Below are 24856 nucleotides of genomic sequence, written 5' to 3' on the forward strand. Positions count from 1 at the left end.
AAAAGGATGGAGCCTATTCACGTCCTATCAATAGAACAGATTCACGCAGCATAAGGTTTTTATTTATTGCAAGTGGTTGTTCTAGTTAAAGAGCCTATAATGAAAAAAATATAATAACCTTGGCTTAAAATAAAGAAATACTTGGTTTGAGGTAGAATCCTGATGAGCTATGATTAATTTTTTGGCTTGACTGAAAATGGGTCTCTTCATATGAGATTAAAATTGTCATGAATATTTTTCCAAGGGCAACATAAAAAAGGAAATAGACCATTATTTGTGTAGCATCTCTGCGCATTGTAATTAAATGGGCCTTTAGAAATGGAGTCAGATCAATTATTCCCTTCTAGTACACAATCACCTTTTCCAAAGTCATGTAAGGCAGGCTTTCTTTGTTGGGGGATGTCTCACCCCAAGGGATAGTAGGGATGTAAGGATACGGTAAGGCCTAGGAGTTGGGGGGGAAAGAAGACAGGAAAAGAAGGGAAGTGGAGAGAAATTGGTTAGGGGACTTTGTTTTTCTTTTCCCCTTAAAATTAGAGAAAGTACAAAAGACTTGTCTTGCATCTTTTAAATCTCTAAATACTGTAAAACATAATTTTAGTGAAAATGGAGAGGTTTTTTAAAAAACGTGCGAGACATTTTTATGGTTACAAACTGAATTTTATGAATTTATTTTTAAGATGCTAAAATTGGTACGCATTGAATATAGTGCTGTTTCTCTAAGAGTCTCCTCTCCCCAACTCATTATCTTTTCCAAGATTGGAATAAGGGAGATTGGTACATGACTAAAATATCCTCAACCTTCATATGTGTGCCCCTGAGCCAAGCTTAGAGTACTTTATTCATGAGATGGGATGGTTTCTAAGGTTTCTTATAACTCTAAAATGTTTGAATTTATATGAGAATGATAGTCCAGACCCGTGTATGACAGATGGAGGAACTGAATTGTCTCTCAATGTAACCTTTTTTTTTTTTTTTTTTGAGAGCTGGAGTCTTGCTATGTTGTCCTGGCTGGTCTCAAACTGCAGGGCTCAAGTGATCCTCTTGCTTCAGCCTCCAGAGTAGGTGGTACTACAGGTGTGCACCACCACACCCCACTCTAGCTTATATTTTAATATGCCTAATGTTCTGTCTTATACATACATTTCTTACCAGCATGTAAGAAATGTAATTTCTATAGGGAGGAATTCAAGAAGTATTGAGAAGATGATTTTAATAAATCAGCTGTGTTGGCCTAGCTTTATTTACTCATTTAACAAACATTGAGCAGAATGACCTCTGCTTTATGCCAGACATGGTGCTAGCTGTAGGGAATACAAATATGACAAATAATGCTCCCTGTTTAAGAAACAGACGCTTTGCTTAATATATTAAGTGCCTCGTAGGGTTATATAGAAGGTCTCTAGGAGCACAGCAGAGAGTGGAAGTAGCTTTACCTTGGAGGAAATAGGAATAGTGAAAAATATGTCCACGGATGTAGTAACATGACTTGAATCTGAAAGAATGTTATAATAATGTTATAATATGGAAAAAGTGAGGAAGGGTGATATGACAGAAATTTCATAATGGATAGTACCTAAAACTTACAGGGGAAGGCAGGCTGTTTATTTGGAGCAGATGTGGGGACAAAGGAGAGTCAACATATATATTTTGGTTTTATTAATAGAAAAAACACTAATAACACACAAGTTTATGTAAATTAGACTTCTTTTGTAACATTCTCAGACTTAATATCCCCAGCCACCTAGGGGAAAAACTTGAGGAAAGTCCTTCTAAAATCTATAAAATTATTTTTATAGAAAGAGAAATTTAAAAGGAAATGCCAATTTGTTGAGCAAAATGAAAATGATGATGGCCAGAGCTGGAAGTATGGTAAACATAAAGCCATTCTGAATATATTTATCACCTTTCTTGGCTTGCACCTAAAAATGTGTGAGTTTTAATATTGAGAGGTGTTTCAGCAGCATCTTGAGACTATTTGAGGGTTCAGTTCGTTTTCTGTCAATTCCAGACTTGACCTTGAATGAATTCTGAATACTCTGTGTCATAAACAGCAGTGTCACTGTAGGAGTGGGGCATGTGCTCTTGCAGGTGATGGAATGGCTTGAGGCCAATGAGGATATTCATTATTCTATAGCACTATCGTTATAAATAATATTTGCTTTCTGCTTTTCCACAATTGTAGTTATCTGGTTTTCAATGGAGCAGTAGATAGAAAGGGAGTGAATAGTATCAGTGTAGCTTAGCTTCATTCCCCACTTTTTATGCCAGAGTTGCATTTCTGCCTCCATTTCTAGTTAGTTGACTGCCTCGAGCAGTTCATACCAGTTTTTTTCTTCTTGGTGTTTGGTCTTAGCCACTAGGTTGAGAGGCAGTTGGCCAAGACCATCTGATGATTATTTTCATCTGAAAATAAAGTTGGGATGGGCCATGACTATATGTAACCACAACTGTAAGTAGTGGGATGCTAGCTCATACAATTTCAAATACCGACTGATTTGTCAATAGGCATCAATAGTATTGCGTATCTGTATATATCATGGAATTCTTTAAGTCTTTAATAATTTACAACCACAAGATTTTACTGTGAGATATTTAAACGAAACATTTGAATAAATGGAGAGCCCGGAGGGAATGCCACATTGTCATTCTTTAATTGAAATGTTTAATGCATTCCCAATCAAAACTGAGACTAAACAGGTGAGGATAAGCAATAGGTTTTTAAAAAAGTAGAACAAAGTAGACTTGCACTACTAGAAACGTTAAAACCCATTTTAGATGTAACATAACTAAAACTAGGGCATTGTGAAAGAACAGAAAAATAAGATAACAAACAGACTATACTTCTGGAATCAGAATCTTGTAGGTACAAGCTGTCCAATCACTTTAAACATTCACTGGGATCAGCCATTGGATGAGGATGCTACGGAAAGGGCGTGATCTTGGACAAGGCAACTCTGCAGCTGAGGCTGACACCCAAAAGCTGTCTGCTGGTGGTACTCCCACAATTAGGGCAACATGAGTTTCACTGAAGGGGTAATTGTGTGGCTCATCTCATATTCATTGCAACCTCCAAATCCAATTGTTTGTGCATCTTTATCCTATACACTTGTAGGATATTGATTTTAATTTATTTCAACTCTTACTCTGGAAAAAAGAGAGAGGCTGTGTCATTTCTTAGACCTTTGTAATGAGGCAAGGATCAGAGTCCCAGAAAAAGTACTACTCCAAAAACTTTGGTAAAGTGCTTATTCTTCCCTAGCAGTAGGCTGTTGCTGAGTTGTAGACTGGTGGTTTTATGAAAAAAACAGGTTGGGGAGGTGTGAAGGTGGAAATGAGGGCTGTGTTATGTATATCTGGTATCTACTTCTGTTCCAGGTGCTTAATTCACCCTCATACTGATGTTTAAAGTTAGAGGATTCTTGTCCATTTGTCTTGTCTTCTGTTGGCAGGGTCACATGCAGGGTAATAGGCTATGGGAAGGGGGAAGATGCCTAGATTTACTTCTAGGCTGGTCTCCAAGCCCCAAGTTCAAGCCTCCTGAGTAACTGAGACTACAGGCACACACCATCGTTCTCGACTTTTCTTTTTTAACATAGGCCAGCTAGCTCCCACCTTAGCCTTCTAGAACACCCCATTATAATTCTTATTCAATTGCCTTGGCCCAGAAAGAGACAGTTCCTGTCCTATTCTTATATATGCACATCTATTTTTGATTCACAGAACTCAATGGTGGAGGTGGAGGCAGTTGATGGAATTCTGAAAGTCCACCGACCCATGTCCCTGGTCAATAGCATGCATGTACCATAATCCTTGGAAAGGAAACGTGGTGGGAGTCTGCTGGATTCTTCTGGGGAAATTTTCTCTCTATAAAAGGGACATATCACAGAGACATATGATCTCTGCCTCCGAACATTGTTGTCTGCATGCGATGCATGGAATGCCAATGGCCCTCCAGGAAAGGAGCCAGCCTAAGGGAAAAGAGAGGAGGGTGGGAAGATCCCAGATCATTTGTGCCATTGTTGAGCAACTGAACAAAACAGAACCAAGTCCTTGTCTTCTTGAAGCTTAATTTGAGTCAAGACATATAGACAAGCATGTACATTATTAAAATACACTACCTAGTGTATTAGAAGGTGGTAAGTACAATGGGATAAAATAAAGCAGGGAAGGGCATGAGGAGTGCTGGGGGGGATGGTTGCATTTATTAAAGGGTGGGCAAGGCAGGCTTCTCTGAGAAGGTAACATTTGCTCAAGGACCCAACAGAGACAAGGGATGTGGAAGAGCATTCCAAACATAGGGAATGGTAAGTTTAAGTCCTGAGTGTACGTGGACAACATTCTGTATCTAAACAACTGCTAGGATCCCCTATGGCTAGAACTAAGGAGCAATGGGGAGAGTAGTTGGAGGTGAGTTCAGCCAATAAACTCACGCCGTTTATTAGGCTGTTGCCAAAGCCTTTTGGCTCTTACTCTGAGTGAGAGGGAAATCTCTGTAGGTTTGTGAAGAGGTGGGTATCATGGTCTGACCTACGTTAAATAGGAAAAGCCGGGAACGATGGTGTGTGCCTATAGTCCCAGCTACTAAGGAGGCTTGAGCCCAGGCTTGAGACTCCATCTCTTAAAAGAGAAAAAAAATGGAAAGGCTCACAATAGAGGCAGTGAAGAAAAGTTGTTTTTTAAAAAAGGCAGTGGTCACTGTATTAGAACATGATTCTGGGAAATCTAGGTATGAGTTCAGAAATTTTAATTAACCTGAAAAACTTGTACCAGAAGCCATTTGCTTATCCTAATATAAATACAAAGAGCTTGCTTTGGTTCATTACTAAATAACATTCTTCGTGAAAGTGTCATTGAATCTTTTTAGCAACATATCTATACAAAACTCTACAATGTAAGTATGTACATTCAGCAAATCCTGTGAGATGCAGAAGAGTGAATTTGGTTCAGGGGTTATGAGTTGGCTTTTATTGATAGAAAATTTCCTGAATGTCAATACCTAATACTAGTATGGAAAAATAATTTGCTTTTCAAAATAAATAGATAAATTTACCTTATGTTATTCTTGAATGAAGTTTTTCATTTAATCAAAGGTATTTTTAAGCTTTTGTTTTGGGGCTTTTTTTTTTCCCTTGTGGATCTGTGGCTATAATAAAGTCAGCATTCTTTATTTACTGGTGATAAATTCTGTGAAATGTTAAAGTAGACATGTTGGACCAGCTATTGTGAAATTACAGCTCTGTCTCTAACTTCCCATTACATGAGCACACCTATAACTCATTTATATTAGCACAGTAAGTATACCTTTAACACCAAATAAGGTATTTTCTAGGTCAATTCTTCTTTTCAGTTTATTCATGGATTTCTACCTAGGGTCAGTACTTTTCATTAAGTCTAACTAAGAATCAGATCTCTCATGAACCAACTCTTTAGTTTTAGACAGAAATCCTTTTAGGTCAAGAATATATACCTCCTACAAGGATTAATCCTGCATGCTCTGTGATGAGCTGACATTGACTTTGACTGAAGAAAGATTTATTTTTGGAAGCAGGATTTTAAAATTAATTCTTTGAATTCTCAGCAAGTTCTAAAGAATAAGCATTCCTAGCTCACTGGACTTGACTAAGTAAGCTGAGTGGAGATGGTTGAGGAGAGAAAGAGAATCTAGCCTTTATGGACTGCCTTCTGCGTACCATAGGTATCATGTGAGCCTCACATCATCATTTGGGTAGAATTATCTTCATTTTCACCAAAGGATGGTGAGGCTCAAAGAGGATGTGTGACTTGCTTAAAGTCATTTTGCAAATATATGTGGAAATGAAATTGGTGCTCATGTCTGTGTGACCTCAGAGCCTGTGCTATCTCTTCACAGGCGCTGTCTATTGAAGGCAAAAGTAAATACTGTACATTAACTCAGATGAGTTTTGTTCCTCCAGGGTCTCATTTCTGAAGCTATTATTTTCATCAGCACTGTTTGGACCTTAATAGACTTGTGTAAAGTAGAATACTGAGTTGTTTCTTGTGTTACTTTATTCCTTTATTACTGTGCATTTTGTGTGGATTTTAAAATGTAGTGATTATTAACTATTAACCAAGCTCCCAAATTATAAGATCCCATTCATTTTATTTCCATTGTGATAAGACAGACTTTTTGTTTTAATGTATCACACTTTAAAATATTTTACAACATGAAGACTTCTTCCTGAAGTTACAAAGCACCAATTTACAATTAAAATCACAAAGCCAGTGATATTTAAAGAGTATATAACTTTATGATATGAATCATGTTTTATTATTTGTACCTAAGGGTCTAAAAGTAGTTTTCATTATTGATTTACAAAAGAAGAACTGATTAAGGAACATTCAGCCAGCTCTCTGTGACGACATTAGAATTTTTATTGCAGAACTAATGTGTTGACTCTGTATCATCTCTTAGATGGTCTCATGATTGCTTAAAATTATCCTGGTGTAAATTTTGTATCAAATTGGGTGGGGAGAAACGTCTGAAAGGATAATGCTATCAAATGCCTTAATCTTCACTGCCATGTACTAATTTTCCCTATCTCTCCCCGTTTGTGTTTTCTTTTTCCCTAGAAGAAAAATTCAAAGTGGAGACAAGAACCATTGCTGTTGACTTTGCATCAGAAGATATTTATGATAAAATTAAAACAGGCTTGGCTGATCTTGAAATCGGCATCTTAGGTTTGTATTTTTGCCACATTTATAGGTTCTTCTTGTATTTATTATTTGACTTTATGACTTTGGATGTTAAGTGGTAAAATGACTAGTGAGAAAATTGTCTTATGATTGTGTAAGACATTATCAGTGAATAATATCACTAGGTGACATTAATATATACGTTTGAATCTGTGTTTTTAGTTCTATATTAACAACATACAATTTTGGTTATTTTCCTTGTTATTTCTCTTATTCTCTGTGTATATTTAGATATACAGTTGTCCCTGGGTATCTATGGGTATAGGTTCCAGGACCTCTGCATATGCTCAAGTTCCTTATATAAAATGCCTTAGTATTTGTGTATAGCTTATGCGCATCCTTCTGTATACTTTAAATCATCTCTAGATTACTTATATTACCTAAAACAATGCCTACACATCACTTCATTTGTGCAGATTTAATGTGTAGACACACTGGTAAACTCAAGTTTTGGTTTTTGGAACTTTGTGGAATTTATCCCCCCAATATTTTTGATTCATCTCTTTTCTCCCCAATATTTTTGACCCGCCATTGGTTGAATCCATGAATGTGGAGCTCACAGATAATAGGACTGATGATAGTTATATTGTAATAATCCTTTAAGGTGGATGGTGCTGACTCATTTACATACAGTTGAGGAAATGAAGGCTTAGAATAATTTATTCAGCCTTTTGTTCACCATTACCCCCCTGAGAAGACTTTAGAGATTTTTCCTAATCTAACTCTCATGAAATTTTAATACCACAAATACACTGTATAGATCCGATTATGTACTATATGTATATCTCTGCTTTATAAAAAAAGAATACAAATAAGATTCCCACCCCACCCTGACCAAATTTCATCTACTCTGTGGAGCTCTGCCCCAGTTGAAAATGGATTGTTTAGAAGGGCACATAAAGATTGAGTGATTCAGCTGGGGTTCAGTCTTGTATTTTTTTTCTAAGTCTTATACCCCTTTTGTTACATCTCAGCTACCTTGCTCTTATTACCAGAAACAGATACTTTTATTTGGATAATCAGAATATTGAACTTTGTTATGGAAACAATTCAGAAAATTGTATAGGAAAAAAAAAAATTGGCTTTGTTAACTTTCCCACCGCTCTTTGAGGTCATTTCTAGAAAGAAACAGGGCATCTAGTTCCAAAAAAAACTAAACTTCCTCATTAAATCTGTTTATCCCACTGCCAAAATTGGTGGGAACCAACTACTTGCCATTGTTTGTTTAGTTGGGCTATAAAAGTTGGATAAATTAAGATAATTTTTAAAAACATTTTCTAACATTTCTTTAGTTGTAAAGACCCCACTTCTCTTTCTCATCCTATAAAAGAATGGTCTTTTACATGATTTCCATAATAGATAAGACAGTTGTTAAAAATCAATTAAACAAGTATAGCCCTGCATAGTACTGTTGCACCTGGCTTTCACATGCTATCCTTTCCCAGCTCCTGCCTGGTCCATATCACACATCACCATGCCCCATATACCGACACCACTACTCCCTCACTTATAGGAAGACCAATAGGTAAAAATGAATGCAAACACAGGTCTGGTTTTTGCCTTTGTGTTTGCATGTTCTTAAATATATGTATTGCTGGGAGTCCTTCACAGTTTCCTCTTCCTTAGCCTAGATCTGAAATACATAAAGCACCACTGACATCTATAAAAAAATCTTGACTTCCTTCACCTAGATCTGGAATACATAAGTCACCACTGACATCTGTAAAAATCCAAATCAGCAATCATAACTTACAGTTAGTATGGAAGCTGTCATGGTTCATCTTAACCTCCTTTCAAACTAGAGATGGACTAGGGGATAAAGGCTAGCTTAGGCTGGAAGGGAGATTGAGAATCCCTAATGAAAAAAGACTGAGGGAGAAAATCTTACTGCTTCTCTAGAGCTTGTGCTCTTAGAGAATGACTTACTTTCAGAAATTGTTAAATTCATCACAGTTGTGTTTAGTTTTGCATAAACTTTAGTTGCTTTTCATGGAAACTATAGATGCTCTGGGACTATGGCATTGGCATTGGAAAATGTTGGGCATCATGTTGCTGCAGGGCTGGAGGATTGTACAAAGCACTCTTCAGCTGTTCTTTCCTGCCCCCTATATGGAAAGGCTTCAATATGAGTTTAGGCGTGACAGATCTGTTAAGGATAAGCATACAGGACACATGTTCTCTAAATACTTTTTCCCCATTTCTAGAATCCTAGCACTTGTATCAATACATAAATACTGATATTTAGACATAAGGACTGATATTTTCCCAGGCCTTATACACTAATGAACCATTGTTTTGATAGCCTAGTTCCTTAGTAAGTTGCTGTGAGTTAACAATTTGTGCCCCTCCTCATTCATTCATTCATTCATTCATCAATCAGTGAACTAGAGATACAACAATGAACAAGAAAGCTGTACTGGGCTGGGCGTGGTGACTCACACCTGTAATCTGAGCACTTTGGGAGGCCAAGGTGAGAGGATCACCTGAGGTCAGGAGTTTGAGACCAGCCTGGCTAACATGACGAAACCCCATCTCTACTAAAAATACAAAAATTAGCTGGGCAGGGTGGCACACACCTGTAGTCCCAGCTACTCAGGAGGCTGAGGCAGGAGAATCGCTTGAACCTGGGAGACAGAGGTTGCAGTGAGCCGAGATTGCACCATTACACTCCAGCCTGGGTGACGAAGTGAGACTCTGTCTCAAAAAGAAAAAAAAAAAGAGCTATACTGCATTATTTATGTAGTATAATGTTCTAATAGGAAATATAACATGAAACAAAATAATTATCTATGGGATAAGTGTTTTGAGTAGGGAAGGACAGGGTGTAATCAGAGTATGTGGGGGACAGGGGAGTTGATACAGGGAGAAATAATGGTAACTTGTCCTAGCCAGTGGGGTAGGAAAAAGGAGGATTCCAGAAACATTTATAAAGGAGGTAGACGAAGCAAGACTTTGTGAGAGATTCCAAGTGGGAAGACAGAGAAGAGAGAATTTATGGATGACTTTCAGGTTCTGGCTTGAACATCTGCATTAACACTGCATTTGCCGAAATGGAGAATCCTTGAGGAGGAGCCTTTTGGGGAGTGAAGATCATTTAAAACTAGAAATCTGGGGCTCGTCTAAGATGTCTAAGTTGGCTTGTTTAGTTGATAGTTGGAGATATATATATATATATATATATATATATATATATATATATATATGTATGTATATGTGTATATATATCTAGATTTCAGTAGAGCTCTGTCCTACAGATATAGTTTGGAGATTAGTCATCTATGAGTAGTAATTGCATTGAAGCAGTGGGCCTGGAGATCATCCAAGGAGAATGGAGAGAATGTAAAGAGAAAACTGAAGAAAGAGCTCTTTTGAGTTCCCTTCCTTCTTGTCAAAGGCTGCCTGGAATAGATAGCATGAAGTGGGGGATAGTTTTCTGCATGAACTCAGTACTGTTCAATAGAAGTGTAACACAAGCCACAGTAATTTTAGCTTTTCTAATAGCCACATTTTTTTAAAGTAAAAAGAAACAGATGAAGTTAATTTTTTTTTTTTTTTTTTTTTTTTTGAGACGGAGTCTCACTCTGTCGCCCAGGCTGGAGTGCAGTGGCGCGATCTCTGCTCACTGCAAGCTCCATCTCCTGGGTTCACACCATTCTCCTGCCTCAGCCTCCTGAGTAGCTGGGACTACAGGCGGCTGCCACCATGCCTGGCTAATTTTTTGTATTTTTTAGTAGAGATGGGGTTTCACCGTGTTAGCCAGGATGGTCTCGATCTCCTGACCTCATGATCTGCCTGCCTCGGCCTCCCAAAGTGCTGGGATTACAGGAGTGAGCCACCACGCCCAGCCCAGATGAAGTTAATTTTAATGTATTTTATTTTAGCCTAGTATATCTAAAATATTATTAATATTTCAATATATAATCAACACAAAAAAATTTTAAAATATTTTGCATTCTTTTTTAATACTAAGTCTTTGAAATCTAGTATATATTTTCCACTTAATAGCATATCTCAATTCAGACTAGCCACACTTTCAGTGCTTAGTAGCTACATGTGGCCAGTGGTTACTGTATTTGACATCTCAACTCTAGTTCACCTTGGCCATCTCTCAACCTCAGTTTGTATGAGGGAATTATGAGTATAATTTATTGATTTGTCTTAGCTTTTAAGCAGTAGTTCTCAACCAAGGACAATTTTGCAGTGTATGGCAATGTTCTGAAACATTTCTGATTGTCCTTCTTGGCTAGGGGAGGGTAGTTCTACTGTCCCCTAGTGGGTAAAGCTCAAGGATGCTACTAAACATCCTATAATGTGTATAGGACAGCCTTCCACAGCAAAGAATGATCCGTCCAAAATGTCAGTAGTGCTGAGGTTGATAAACCCTGCTTTAAAATTATACTGTCCTTAAACAGTTCAGATACACAGCTTTGATTTTGATTTCTAGTTGGTTGCAAATCAATAATAAAAATCATTATAGCTAATGTTTACATAATCCTTTAAAGTGTATAGCTGAACTTTTGCATACATTATCTCATTAGCTGAGCTGTAAGTTTAGTTTTCTTCCTACTCTACCACAAATGTCTCCTTAATCGTAAGATTTATGTAATTATTATTGACATTTATTAGCACATATTTTACACTTGGATTGTAATTTTAATTTCTCAAGATTTTCGATGGAACTATTAAAATACTTCTGTGAGTTAAATTTTATTACTAGGTCATATTTCAACTCCATTCTTGTGGTTCCTTCACTAGTATGGGTATAACCCTCTAGAACTTGTTGTGGGGAAGTCTGATGTGTATATGTTTTCTTTCTCTTATGATTACCTGAATTTATAGCTCCATCAACTTTCTTCTCTCCCGCATCCCCATCCAGATCCCACATACTCTCACCTCTGTCTAGTGAGGGCAAAATAATTTAGTCTCCTTCCTCTGCTTATGCAATTCTCACTTTTATAACATTCTCTAAAATATTCTATGTATAGATTGATTTCTAGTAAGACCTAGGAATCCATATTAAGTCATACGAAGGAATTTTTTTCTACCAAGTTTTAATGAAACTAGTAAGGATAATAAGAAAAATAAATCACCAGGGTACACCCCATTTGTTTGAAGTGTTAAGCACCAAACAGTCAGTGCTTAATAAAGAAAATTAATATTTTCAGAATTACAAAGGAAAATGCTAAAGCCCTTAGTCATGAAAGAAACATTAAGTTTTCAGTAAGATAAGTGGAAAGGAAACAGCCATGAATTGTGAGAATTTATCCTGAAAGGTCACCATAACTTGATGAGACTATAAATGCTTAAGGTTGAGAAGTTGGATTCTTAACTCCATTATGTAAAAAAAACTAAGCATCTACTGTCTTCTTTCAGGCAAATGCCAAGAAATACAGATTTCAGAAAGCTTATAAAACTTTGGCTATTTAGAGAAAATGACATCCTTACTGCTTTGAATAAGCAAACAATTGGTTAACAAAGTGTGCTTACTGTAATGCTTACTTGATTCCTTAGGAGAGACTCTCATGTGTGCTCCAGATTGGTTTGGAGGACTTTGCACAATACATCTCAGGGAGGCGTAATTTACCAAGGCCAAAAGAGTAGGCTTGGCTTTTAAGTATGCCACAGACAATACTTTTTTCAAATTCTACTACTATGACTTTTTTAACTTTGTGAGATTCTGTATTACAGAAGGAGAAAGAAAGGTCCTCTTGGAAAAATATACTTAGTTTGTGATTCATTTAAAAAATCAACCATAGCTTAAATAAAAGCTTTATTTAAGCTTTTATTGCATTCTAGACAAGAATTTCCCCATGCCAGATGCTCTCAAGGCCTTCTCTGTCCATAGTGTTGATGGCGTATACAAGTTGTAGCATCCTCAGCTGGTACAAGGTGACCTGTGTTGCCCTACTGGCTTAGTGCATTCAGGACTTTTGTCATCCATCGACTTTTTTTATTCTTTCCATACGCATTGCTAATAATTTTAAGAAGCCTCATTTTAACAACAACAAAATGTGTAGATAATAGAGGTCAGTTGATTGCAAAGAATCACTGATTGCCAAAGCTGGAATGGAACTTATTATTCTCTTTTCTTCCTGTGCCCTTTGTAAGTGAGCACTTGCTCCACTAATGTTCTTGGTGAATTATTTTTTAATTGGTGTCCTTCCTTTTTCAGCTGAATGCAAACTCTTTGTTATCCTTGCCTGTGCAACCACTTTCCTCATTAAACCTTATGGATTTGGGGAAGCAATTGTGTTGCATTTTTCTCCCGAAAACCTAGTGTTTCCCAGAAGGTTCTAGGATAGAGAATAGTTGAATATAAATATTTTATTTACTAAACTAAAAGATAGTTTGAGCAAAGATACCCATCAGAGTTAAGATCAGAGTAACTCTGTCTCTGTGTATACTTACATTTTCAAAGTTTCTTAACAAAAGACCCAAGAGTATTATTAGCTACTTGGGGAAAGGACTAGTTAGCTTCCAAATGGCAAACTCCTAGTTAATTGGTTTGGGATCCAGAGATGGCTTCCTTATAATTCAGTCCCCAGAGAAGCAAAGGAAGAGCAATAGATGTAGGCCTAGGAGAGAAAACCAAGGCACTACAGGAACAGTGCTGAGGAAAACTTTTCTAGGATTGCTTGGAAGGAAGGAAAATGGAGCATACTAGGAGTTTATGCAGCTTCCTGGTCCCTGTTGATTAAGGAAGTCACAAATAAAAGAGTCTTATTTCTTCAGAGGCTTTAGAAATACATAATGCTACAGATTCTCTTCTTGCTGTTCTCAATGTTATAAATAGTTTTAAGTTGCTCTCATTTGAAGTGTAAATACCTCTAAAGGGCTAATGGCACCTGTTATTTAATTCTTATTGGAACTAGTATATTCAGTTTATTCCTTGTCTACTTCTTGCTGGGTCAGTTGGCTATTTTAGTTAGTGAAAGACATGGAAAAGTCATTTTAAAATAGAGAACAATAGTCTTAAAAAAGGAAACTATGTGGTAGGTTGATAATCAGTGGGGTGCAGAGATGCAGACACGCAGAAGGACAAAATAAAATTATGTTGAGAGAGCACCAAAGGTAAACTTAATGTAGTTAGAATTATTATCCCCTATCCCCGCTTTTTCTCTGTAGCCCAGTATATGAGGATCAGGCTTAAGAAAGAGCAGAGGCTATTATTCTAGGTATATAGGAAAGGGTTATAAGAGGATCATGGGATGATTGTTTGGGGAAAGGGCAGGATATAACTTTTGTGCTAAGGGTATAAAACACTTCCAAAACTTCCCTTTTGTAATACTGCAATCACATTTTGTTGCTAACCACCCAGAGTTACTGCAGACTCCACAGGTTCAGGAACACAGCCCCCAACAAAACTGCCCTCAGTTCACATGCTAGCTGCAAGTTTGGAGATCTTCAGACCATCTACACTTTTGACTAACTGGCTACAAATTCATGGGTTCATATGACACCCTCGGGTTCAATAATTAGCTAGAGCGATTCATGGAACTCAGAAAAGCACTATACTCATGATCTTGTAGTTTATTATGATGGATAAAAGTCAGGATTAGTCAAATGAAGAGACACCATAGGGCAAGGTCTGCGGGGGGTCCCCAACACAGAGGTTCTAAGCCCTGTCCTGGTGGAGTCAGGACACCTTACCTTCCAGGCGCATCCTTGTGTTCATCCACAAGGAAGCTCTACCGGGCTTCAGTTTTCAGAGTTTTTATTGGGGGTTTCATTACCCAAGTAGGCATGATTGATGGAATCGTTGGCCATGTGGTTTAACTTGATCTCCAATCCTCCTCTCTTTTCTTTAGGTTGGGCTGGCTTAAAGCCCCAGCCCTCTAGTCACAGAGTTGGTCTTTCTGGTGTCCAACCCCCATCCTGGGTCATCTTGATTCCACTACTGAGTATATATCAAAAACGAAGAAACTCAATATATTGAAGAGATATCTGCACTCTATGTTTATTGCAGCACTATTCACAGTAGCCAAAATATGGAATCAGCCTAACAGTCTATCAGCAGATGAATGGATAAAGAAAATATAGTATAGGTACACAATAGAATATTATTCAGCCATTAAAAAAAAAACCTGGAAATCTTGTCATTTGCAGCAACATGGATGGAACTGGAGGTTATTATGTTAACTGAAATAAGCCAAGCCCAGAAAGGCAAATATCACATGTTCTCACTCATATGTGTGAGCTTAAAAAGTAGATCTCATGAAGATAGAGAGTAGATTGGTGGTTACCAAAGGCTAGGAATGGTGGGATGGGAATAAAGAGAGGTTTATTAATGGGTACAAATGTATAATTAGATGGAAGAAATAAGAGCTGGGTTAGATCATTTGGATGACTATAATCAATTGTATATTTCAAAATAGCTAGAAGAGAATAATTCAAATGTTCCTAGCGAAAGAAAAGATAAAGATTTAAGGTTATAAGTATCCCAGTTACCCTGATTTGATTATATGAATGTACCAAATTATCACGTGTACCCTGAAAACTTGTACATTTAATATGTATCAGTTTTAAAAATAAAAACACAGATGTGATCCAAGGGCCTGCCATAAATAAGAAAGACACTGTTATCACTGTTATCAGGAAATTCCAGTGGTTTAGAACCTCCATCCTATTAACAAAGATCAGACAAAATGTTAACTGTACAGTACCTTTTCTTTCCTTTTTGTTGATTGATTCATTCAATCAACCATATACTAATTCATTAAACAAGTAAAATTCCAGAGCTATAACAGTAGACAAAACAGACACTGTTTCTGCTTTTCTGGAAGATAGCCATCGAACAAGTAGTGGGAACGTGTTGCATGTAATGAAGGAATATGTTACTGGGAAAGCTAAGGGTGTCACAGATAGTATCCCTGAGAAAGTCATTTAAGTGGAAACCTGAAGGCTGAATAATACTGGGAGAATAGACATGGGAAGGGTTTCCAGGTGGAGGAAACGGCATGTACAAAAGGCCTGAAGTGAATGTTCTTAGTGTGTCGGTAGAACTTTCAAAAGCCCTGTGAATCTGGAGCAAGGGTTTCAAAGGGGACAGTAGCAAAAGATGATTCTGGAGATTAAGCAGACCCAGATCATGAAAGTCTGAGAAAACCAAGACAATAAGTTTAGACTTCATTGGAAGTACAATGGGAAACCATTTTAGAATTGTAAGCGTGACTTGACAACATATTAGAATTTTAGAGAGATCTTTCTGACTCCCACATAGAGTAAGACAAGAATTGATAGGAGGAGGCCAGTAAGACTATTTCAGAAGTGAGACATAAGATGATGAATGTTTACATTAGGAGGATAGCAGAAGTGAACTGACAAAGAGAGGTGTTTAGGAAATAGAAATAGGACCAATTTCTGATGAGGGTCCTCATCGGAGGTCTTGAGTAAAGAAGAAGAAGAATGGTTTTGTGTTTTTTAGGTCATTATTGCCAACATGCATTGAGCACTCTTTCATGCCAGCCACCATGCTAATGAATTTCATTTAATCCTCTACACCCTATAAGGTAGATATTGATATTTCTATGCCCATTTTACAGACAAGAAACAGTTACAGAGTTAGACATCATCCAGAATTAGACGACTAGCAGTTAGCAACTTCCAGGTTCTGACATGAGCAACAGGGTACCATTTCCCCAAGACAAGAAACCCTGGATCAGGAGCAAAGTCTGTTGAGAAAAATGATGATTTCACTTTGGGATATATTAAGCTTAAGAGGGTGGTGAGAAAGCCACGTAGGAATTCAAGTAGTTGGGTCGCTGGGCACACATGCCCTTCCTTGCTAGAAGGGAACCTTCTTTGTGTTAAATGTTGAAGAAGCCTGGTATAGACAATCATGGCAAACAGAATAGGTGCATGGATTTTTTTTTTTTTAATGTACTAGGAGACTCATCAGGAACATTATCAGACTAAGTATAGTGCCTTGTAGTTCCATTAGGTATGTTGGCTGAGATTGGATTTGTAAAGTGAGCATAGGACTTCTAGAATTCATGTTTATTTCCATTTACTTGAAAACCACTCACTAATGGTATTAATTAAAGCAGAACCTTTTACTTAAAACTGGGTAATTAGCTCTGTTATTTCAGAAATGTAAATAGAACTGTAAGTCATGAAATTGATGAATGTTCTTCCTACCAGCTAACATTTAACTACCAACCTCATGTCATCTTTCTTCATTCCCTCTTCCAATTTTATGTATAGCAAATCTTACCTAGTTTTGTAATGAAGATCACATAGCAATTTATAATTAAACAGTGGAAGTGAAATGTTCTGTTGTGTTGCTTCTGATTCAGTCTTAATTTTTCAATTTCTGATTAAAGCACTGCAAATTTAAAGTCTTGTAAACTCTCTTTTATTTGGAAATTGCTACTCACAAATGTATGAAAACTGTAAAGTTTGCAAAATGTTTTACATGGTGTTCCAAATATCATCTGTCAGAGTATGAACATGTGCTAGCTAAAGCAATATGTTAAATAAGGCAAAGATGGAATTTACTTTACATCACTTTCCAGACTCTCTCTATAGGCTGTAAGAGTGGATCTAATTGAATGAAATAAAGAGGGTAGAGGAGCAATTAGGAGAAATTTAATCAGTATAAATAGCAGCAGCTCTGGTTAACGGATGCCCAGAGTCCACTCTCTCAGAAGGATCTCTCCACTTTGATTCTGGTCATACATAATAAAAGTAGGGTACTTTGGGCTTAGGCACAAAACAGGAGTTTGATAAATTTTTGTTGAATAAATGACCATACAACAATAACAACTCTTCCTCTTCCATTTATTAACATATTACTACGTCCCAGGCATCGGGTTAAAGATTTTATGTGTATGATCTCATTTAATTCTTAAATTACTATCCCCATTTTATGTCTAAGGACAATGAGGCAATCACTAGTTCCTTGTTAGGAGCTGGTAGTAGTGGAGCTGGGACTGAAACCTGGTTCTGTTAGGACTCTGGGGTCTGTACTCTTTTAGCTCAAAAATTTAAGACAGGAAGTTTCCCCCACTTTTGGTATATACACTGTTACTAAAGTGTACATTTTAAAAATTCAGTTTATTTTGAAATATAGTGAGGTAGCAGCATTTTTTTAAATCTCTTTTTATTGGCCAGGCGTGGTGGCTCACACCTGTAATCCCAGCACTTTGGGAGGCCAAGGCAGGCGGATCACCTGAGGTCAGGAGTTCAAGACCAGCCTGACCAACATGGAGAAACCCCGTCTCTACTAAAACTACAAAAAATTAGCCGGTCGTGGTGGCACATGCCTGTAATCCCAGGTACTCAGTAGGCTGAGGCAGGAGAATCGCTTGAACCTGGGAGATGGATTGCAGTGAGCTGAGATCGAGCCATTGCACTCCAGCCTGGGCAACAAGAGCGAAACTCTGTCTCAAAATAAGTAAATAAATAAGTAAATAAATAAATAAGATGTCTTTTTATTAACTCTAAGTGCTGGAACTGGATTACCATTTATATATAACCACAAATGTTAGTGAAATATAAACTTTTTCTCCTTTGATACAATGAGAAGGAAACAGGAGGGGATACTTTGCATTATTTGATGTATGTCGGGAAGCCCGGCCATTAGGCAACATATTTTTAAACCACCTTAATTTCCTATATCTCTGATTAATCTGGAAAAAGAAGCAGGTTGAAGGTGATCTGTAGGGGGTTACCCGTATCTGTTAGAATTGTTTGTTCAAATGGATTTTTAATTTCTAATAATTTATTGTTGTTTGCTCCTCTCTCACGCCTAACCCAGATACCAAAAATCTAATTTTCTGATGACATCATTATATCTCTATAGCAGCTGGCTTTGAGAGAGGATTCTAAGTTCAGTGAGATCAGCAGCAAACGAACTTAGAAGAAACAGAAATCTTGTAAATATTCTTTTTTTTAAGAACATAAAATTTGGAAATGATTTTAAAGCAGTATAATTTAGAAATTATATATATATATATATAATTCAGAATTATTCCGTGGATTTTCTGTGTCTTTAAAATGCAACACATAATGATATTAGTGTTTTCTGAGGTTCTGGATGGGGGCCGAGGAGAGCGTAGCTAAGCATGGCCTATGTCAGTTCTTCTCTGCAAGGATCAGCTCTTAAGAGGGTGGCTCCTCTGCCCTCCACCACCTTTTCTTTCCACTTCCTTTGGCATTATTCTTGGTCTGTTTTCACCTCTGTTCTCTGCCTGCCTCATCTCTTTTATTGAGCGCTTCCCAGTCTTAGACCTCTAGTCAGAAACCAATGGGAAAGATTTTGTTACTGTCCAGCGCCCTACAGTGACTGGGATGGTGGTGGGAATTCCATCATGACATAGATATCTGTTGTTTCCTGAGAGACATCATGTGTTGTTACACAATAAAAAGGTTTTTCACTGAAAAAAATGTTTAAATCTGTCTCTAGTGCCTCACTTCAAGAATTCAAGAAAACTCACTAATAAACATGTTTAATGCTAATTTAAGATGCGACCATTTAGAAGGGATCTTCAACTATCTGAATAATGTTGGAGCAACATGTGCCATTGTTTGGTTTGGCGAATCCTATAATGAATCCTGTAATATGTAAAGATGGCATTGCGTGCACCCATTCTTAATGAGATTAAATTATAATGGGAGTATTTCCATCCTTCACTCCTACTCAAAGCCTGTTCTTTCTCTTCCTTTTGCAATTCCCTGAAAGCTTTCTGCCTGCTGTTAGGTTATTGCTGCCACCTGACGTCTCAAAATAAAATTGCCGTGGGTTTGCTTTTCCAAAAGATTCGCACTATTCTGCATTTTATGGAAATAACTATTTGAGAGCAACAGTTTTTTCTCTATACTCCTAAATAAGAGCATTCTGAAGTGATTACTTATGGTGGGGAGATTATGGGTATCATTCATTCCACAAGCAAAAGGTGGAACTAATAGTACAGGAGGGAATGTAGGAGTCCTAATCCCTAGAATAGGACAAATCGCCATTGTGACCTTGGTGTGTACTTCACCTCATAAAATTGGACTCAGTGCTCTTAACAGCCTTATTCCAGCTTTAACATTGTTTTATTGTGTGTACTTTTATTTATGAAAACATAGCCCTTCTCCATGATACTATTTACTTTTTTGGACTAAAGTTCTCAGTGTTGAACAGGTTTTCTCTCTTTTTTTTAACTGATACATAATATTTCTACATATTTATAGGATACATGTGATATTTTATTACATGCATAGGATGTGTAATGATCATGTCAGGGCGGCTGAAGTATCTTTCACTTTGAGTATCATTTCTATGTGTTGGGAACATTAAAAGACCTCTCTTCTAGCCATTTTGAAATATACAATACATTGTTGTTAACTATAGTCACCCTACTCTGCTATTGAACGTTGGAACTTATTCCTTCTATCTAACTATATGTACCCACTAACCATCCTCTCTTCATCCCTCACCCACCCACACACACCTGCCCTACCTTCTGGTATCTATTATTCTACTCTCTACCTCCGTGAGACCAACTTTTTTTAGCTCCCACATATGAATGAGAACATGCAATATTTGTCTTTCTGTGTCTGGCTTATCTCACTTAACACAGTGACCTCCAGTTCCATCCATGTTGCTATAAATTACAGGATTTTATTCTTTTCATGGCCAAATAGTATTTTATTGTGTATATATACTAAATTTTTCTTTATCTATTTATTTGTTGATGGACACTTAAGTCAATTCCTTATCTTTGCTATTGTGAATGGTGCTGCAATAAACACGGGGGTGCAGGTATCTATTTGATATACTGATTTATTTTCCTTCGGATAAATACTAGTAGTGGGATTGTTGGATCATGTGATAGTTCTATTTTTAATATTTTGAGAAACCTCCATACTGTTTTCCACAGTGGCTATACTAATTTACATTCCCACCAACAGTGGATAAGAATTCTGCTTTCTCTGCATCCTTGCCAGCATCTGTTATTTTTTGGCTTTTTAATAACAGCTACTCTAACTGGGGTAAGATGATATCTCATTGTCATTTTGATTCAGATTTCTGTGATGATTGGTGATGAGCATTTTTTCTTTTATCTGCTGGCCATTTGTATGTCTTCTTTTGAGAAATATCTATCCATATCCTCAGCCCACTTTTTAATAAGTTTTCTTGTTTTTTAAACTATTCAGTTGTTTGAGTTCTTTGTATATTCTAGATATTAGTCCCTTGTCAGATGGATAGTTTGCAAATATATTCTTCCATTCAACAGGTAGTCTCTTCACTCTGTTGATTATTTCCTTTGCTGTGCAGATGCTTTTTGGTTGAATATGTTTTCTTATAGAGCTATGTTAAATAGATGTTCACATTTTCATTGTGTGAATAAATAGCTTTGATAGCTTTCCTTTGCTCAATTATCAGAGACACAGCTGAAGACTCTCTATTGTTTGTTTTTGTTTTTGTTTTTGTTTGAGACAGAGTCTCCCTCTGTCACCCGTGCTGGAGTGCAGTGGCGTGATCTCGGCTCACTGCAACCTTCGCCTCCTGGGTTCAAGCAATTCTCCTGCCTCAGCCTCCGGAGTAGCTGGGACTACAGGCACGTGCCATCGTGCCTGGCTAATTTTTTGTATTTTTAGTAGAGATGGGGTTTCACCGTGTTAGCCAGGATGGTCTAGATCTCCTGACCTCGTGATCCGCCCGCCTCAGTCTCCCAAAGTGCTGGGATTACAGGCGTGAGCCACCACGCCTGGCAACTCTCTATTGTTAATACAGTCATAACCAGAATAACACTTCTCTGCTTGCTTAGTTATTCAGGGACTTCCTTTGCTTAACTTTGTACTTATAGTACATGTAAAGATTACAAAGTCAACTGTGCTGCTTGCAAAGTTCCCAGATATTTTTTTAAAAAAATGAAATCTGGATTTTAAAAGATTTACAATTACACTGTTCAATTTTCCTTTGCATTTTGAAATATAGCATTAATATTCCCATAGGCTAGAGGGAAATCTGAAGAAAGTTTTCTTGATATGAAGAGTGAAGGGAGATAGTTCACTGTACTTCATGAAATTTTTTTTAATTCTGATGAATATTACAACTTGGCAAAGGCTTTCCTGGAAGATTCTGTTATCTTAAACTGATATAAAGAATATTTTGTTTATGTGCAATATTTTAACAGATATTTTGGGTTTTGCTGTTTCTTTTAGTCATATTCTAAATTATTCATCCTTTGTAATTCTGTAGGTGGTTAAAGCAAAGTCAAGTGAACATAAAGCCTTACCTTCAACTAGTTTTGGCCTAATTGTTTACAGATCTTTTATAGACTTGACTCTTGGGATGCCTGGTGGGTGGAGAACCTATTGAATAAAATAAAAATGGATTTGGACCTGCTGTTATTAATTATGTTTAGATACTATCCCTATTCAGATGAGTATGAATCCTAATTAAATAAAGTTTGCTTTGTCATTGTCTTTTGCTTACATTTCTTCTGACAGGTTTCAGTGGTATTGTTGTAAAATCTTGCGACTTACAGCCTCAAGTGATTGGCTTATAATTAAATATAAAACCCTTACTGAGTTCCTTTGAACTATTAATTTTGTTAGACTATTGAAAAGTTATTATTACTAATATCAGGTTTATCTGGCATAATTCCTTATAAGCTGTAGCAGACTGATCATAATGTCATCATCTTCTTGCAACTGAAACTTCTCTTTTTTAAATACTTCATAATTTTATTAAACATTGTTATGAGATGTTTATTATTCAGTTATTATGATTTTTTTTTTCTGAGTTGAATACTGGATAAAGGTGTATGAAGGTTTTAACATAGTGGTTAAAAGCCTAGTCTCTGAAGTCAAATTTCATGAGTTTGAATCCTGGCATACTTTGCTCTATCACCGGGCAATTTATTTAACTGCTGTGAACTTCAGTTTCCTAATATGTAAGAGGAAAATAATAATAGGAACTACCTAATAGGGTTGTTGTGATGATTAAGTGTAGATAGGCAGATAGATAGATCATCTATCTCATGAGTTATTTATTTAGTTAAAATAAATTCTAAGATATTTTATTCATTGATTGATTCCTGCAAATGTTCTTTGTTCTGGGATTGTCTTTGTCTTTCCAGGGCTGGGGAAAACCATAGGATATTTGAGTATTAAAATCTTATATCTAAATATATATAGGTTTATTCATATCTTGTCAATTGTCTTGTAGCCCCAACTTTAAGTTAGGTGATTGGGAAGGTAAGGGGGTGTGGTATAAGGAAAATTAAGACATGACCTCAACTTTTGATAGATGGTTTATTGGAGACATTTAGTCTCACCCACTCCCTTGGCCACCAGAAAGAAGCCTTCCCTCACTTTCCAGTTGAAGTCAGGCTCTGCAGGAAAGGCTCCCATGGCACTCTGTTCTGTCATGAAATAATTGTTTGTTTCTTTCTTTTCCTACTAGATTGTATGCTCCGTGATACCAACATTTTTTCCCCACTTTTTAAAGTTCCTAGCACATGTCTTACTCAAAAGGGTATGGCACATATTTTTTGAGTTATTAAATGAGCTCTCATTCTGGAGCGGAACAAAATGCGATGCATATTGTACATGACTTATCCCAAATCACATGTTTTCTGAAAACTGTTATAACTAGAACTCAAGTTTCCAGTATCCTGGACCACGGTACTCTCCACTCTTTCTACTACACTATGAAAATTTAAGGTCTAGAGAAGAGTTAAGTAATATCTGCAAATAACAGTATGATAGAGGCAGAATATACATATCCCAAAGGGCTATGGAAAGTGAGAGGCAAGTATAAGTTCTGTCAGTTGCTGGATGGTAGGTACAGGAAGGTTTAATGAAGGAAGAGACATTTAAGTTGAACTTTTAAGGATGGATTTTGGACAGAAAGATGTGGAAAAGGTTACGCTAGCCATAAACAGTATTTTATATAATTATATATATCATATTAGTCTTGATATCTTTAATGTCATTATTTTAACAAATCTTTAAAATATGCATATGTTACTCAGCTAATGATCTTGTTCTATTTCAGTGAACAACGTGGGAATGTCGTATGAGTATCCTGAATACTTTTTGGATGTTCCTGACTTGGACAATGTAAGTCTTTCTTTGTGTATTATGGTAACAAAAATAATGCATGCAGGTATTGGTATAACGATTCACACTATGACACTGGAGTCCAGCTGCCTGTGGTTCACACGCTGGCTCTTCTGTTTACTACCTGAGTTCCCTGGTTATGGGCCTAGCCATACTTAGTCTCAGTTTCCTTGCTCATAAAATGGGCAGCTTCATAGGGGTATGAGAAAGATAGAATGAGAAAATATTTATAACCCCACTTATATAGTGCCAGATTCAATAATAGCTCTGGTTTTGTTATTACTCTTATTTTTGTTTGTGTTATATCAAAATAGCTCTGTTGTAAGTTTTATGATTCTAAACATCAACTTAAAAATTGTAAGTATGTTAATATACAGCAACATGGTTGATTCAGGTAAACCAGCTCTACCAAAATGAAAGTGACATCCTTGATGCATGCATAATCCTTTACTGAAAATGAGAAAAGCATATCATTGAAGGACTATGTAAAATTTTTAAAATTATTGAAAATCCTAGGTTCAGTAATTTCTATGCTCCATACTAGCAGAAAGGAAATTGCAAAGTATTCTATTTATTTTAGATTTAATGTGTCTTTTTACTTCCAGATTTTACTTGCACATACACTTTGGATTCTGCATGTTAGCATCAATTATCACCTTAGTTAGGAAAATATAACACTGAGAGTAAAATGAAATCTGCCTCTCTACCCCAACTCTTGTCATTTTTCCAAAATCTCTGCAATATCTGGGGAAATGTTCAATGCTTCTCTAGATTACCTAAGTAGATATCTAATAGGGTCACTTTCATGATCAAGTGTATATAAAATTCTCAATATTTTTTTGCAGGTGATCAAGAAAATGATAAATATTAATATTCTTTCTGTTTGTAAGGTAAGCATCCTTATTATAAAGATGTCATCCTTTTTTGGTTCTTTCTGTTTAAAAACACTGACATAATCAGCTTGTTCACCTGAGTCTACTCTTGTTTAGATGCAGATACATGTATTCCAGATACAAGTGGTCTATTAACTTATTTCTTCAGAAAATATAAAGAACTGAAGACCAGGCAGGTGCCTGTATTA

General features: G+C 36.7%; 1 protein-coding gene across 2 annotated transcripts in view; it reads left to right on the top strand.

Annotated features, from left to right (window-relative positions):
* HSD17B12 (hydroxysteroid 17-beta dehydrogenase 12) overlaps positions 1-24856 on the top strand; it is a 172872-nt gene that overhangs the window by 108313 nt on the left and 39703 nt on the right. For both annotated transcript variants that reach the window (XM_004050971.3, XM_063711083.1), the window contains 3 exons: positions 6595-6702; positions 23711-23775; positions 24621-24665. In XM_004050971.3, coding sequence (XP_004051019.2) covers positions 6595-6702; positions 23711-23775; positions 24621-24665 — 218 coding nt within the window. The remainder of the gene's footprint in view (positions 1-6594; positions 6703-23710; positions 23776-24620; positions 24666-24856) is intronic.

The sequence above is a fragment of the Gorilla gorilla genome, chromosome 9 (genome assembly GCF_029281585.2).
Source record: "Gorilla gorilla gorilla isolate KB3781 chromosome 9, NHGRI_mGorGor1-v2.1_pri, whole genome shotgun sequence".
NCBI lineage: Eukaryota > Metazoa > Chordata > Mammalia > Primates > Hominidae > Gorilla > Gorilla gorilla.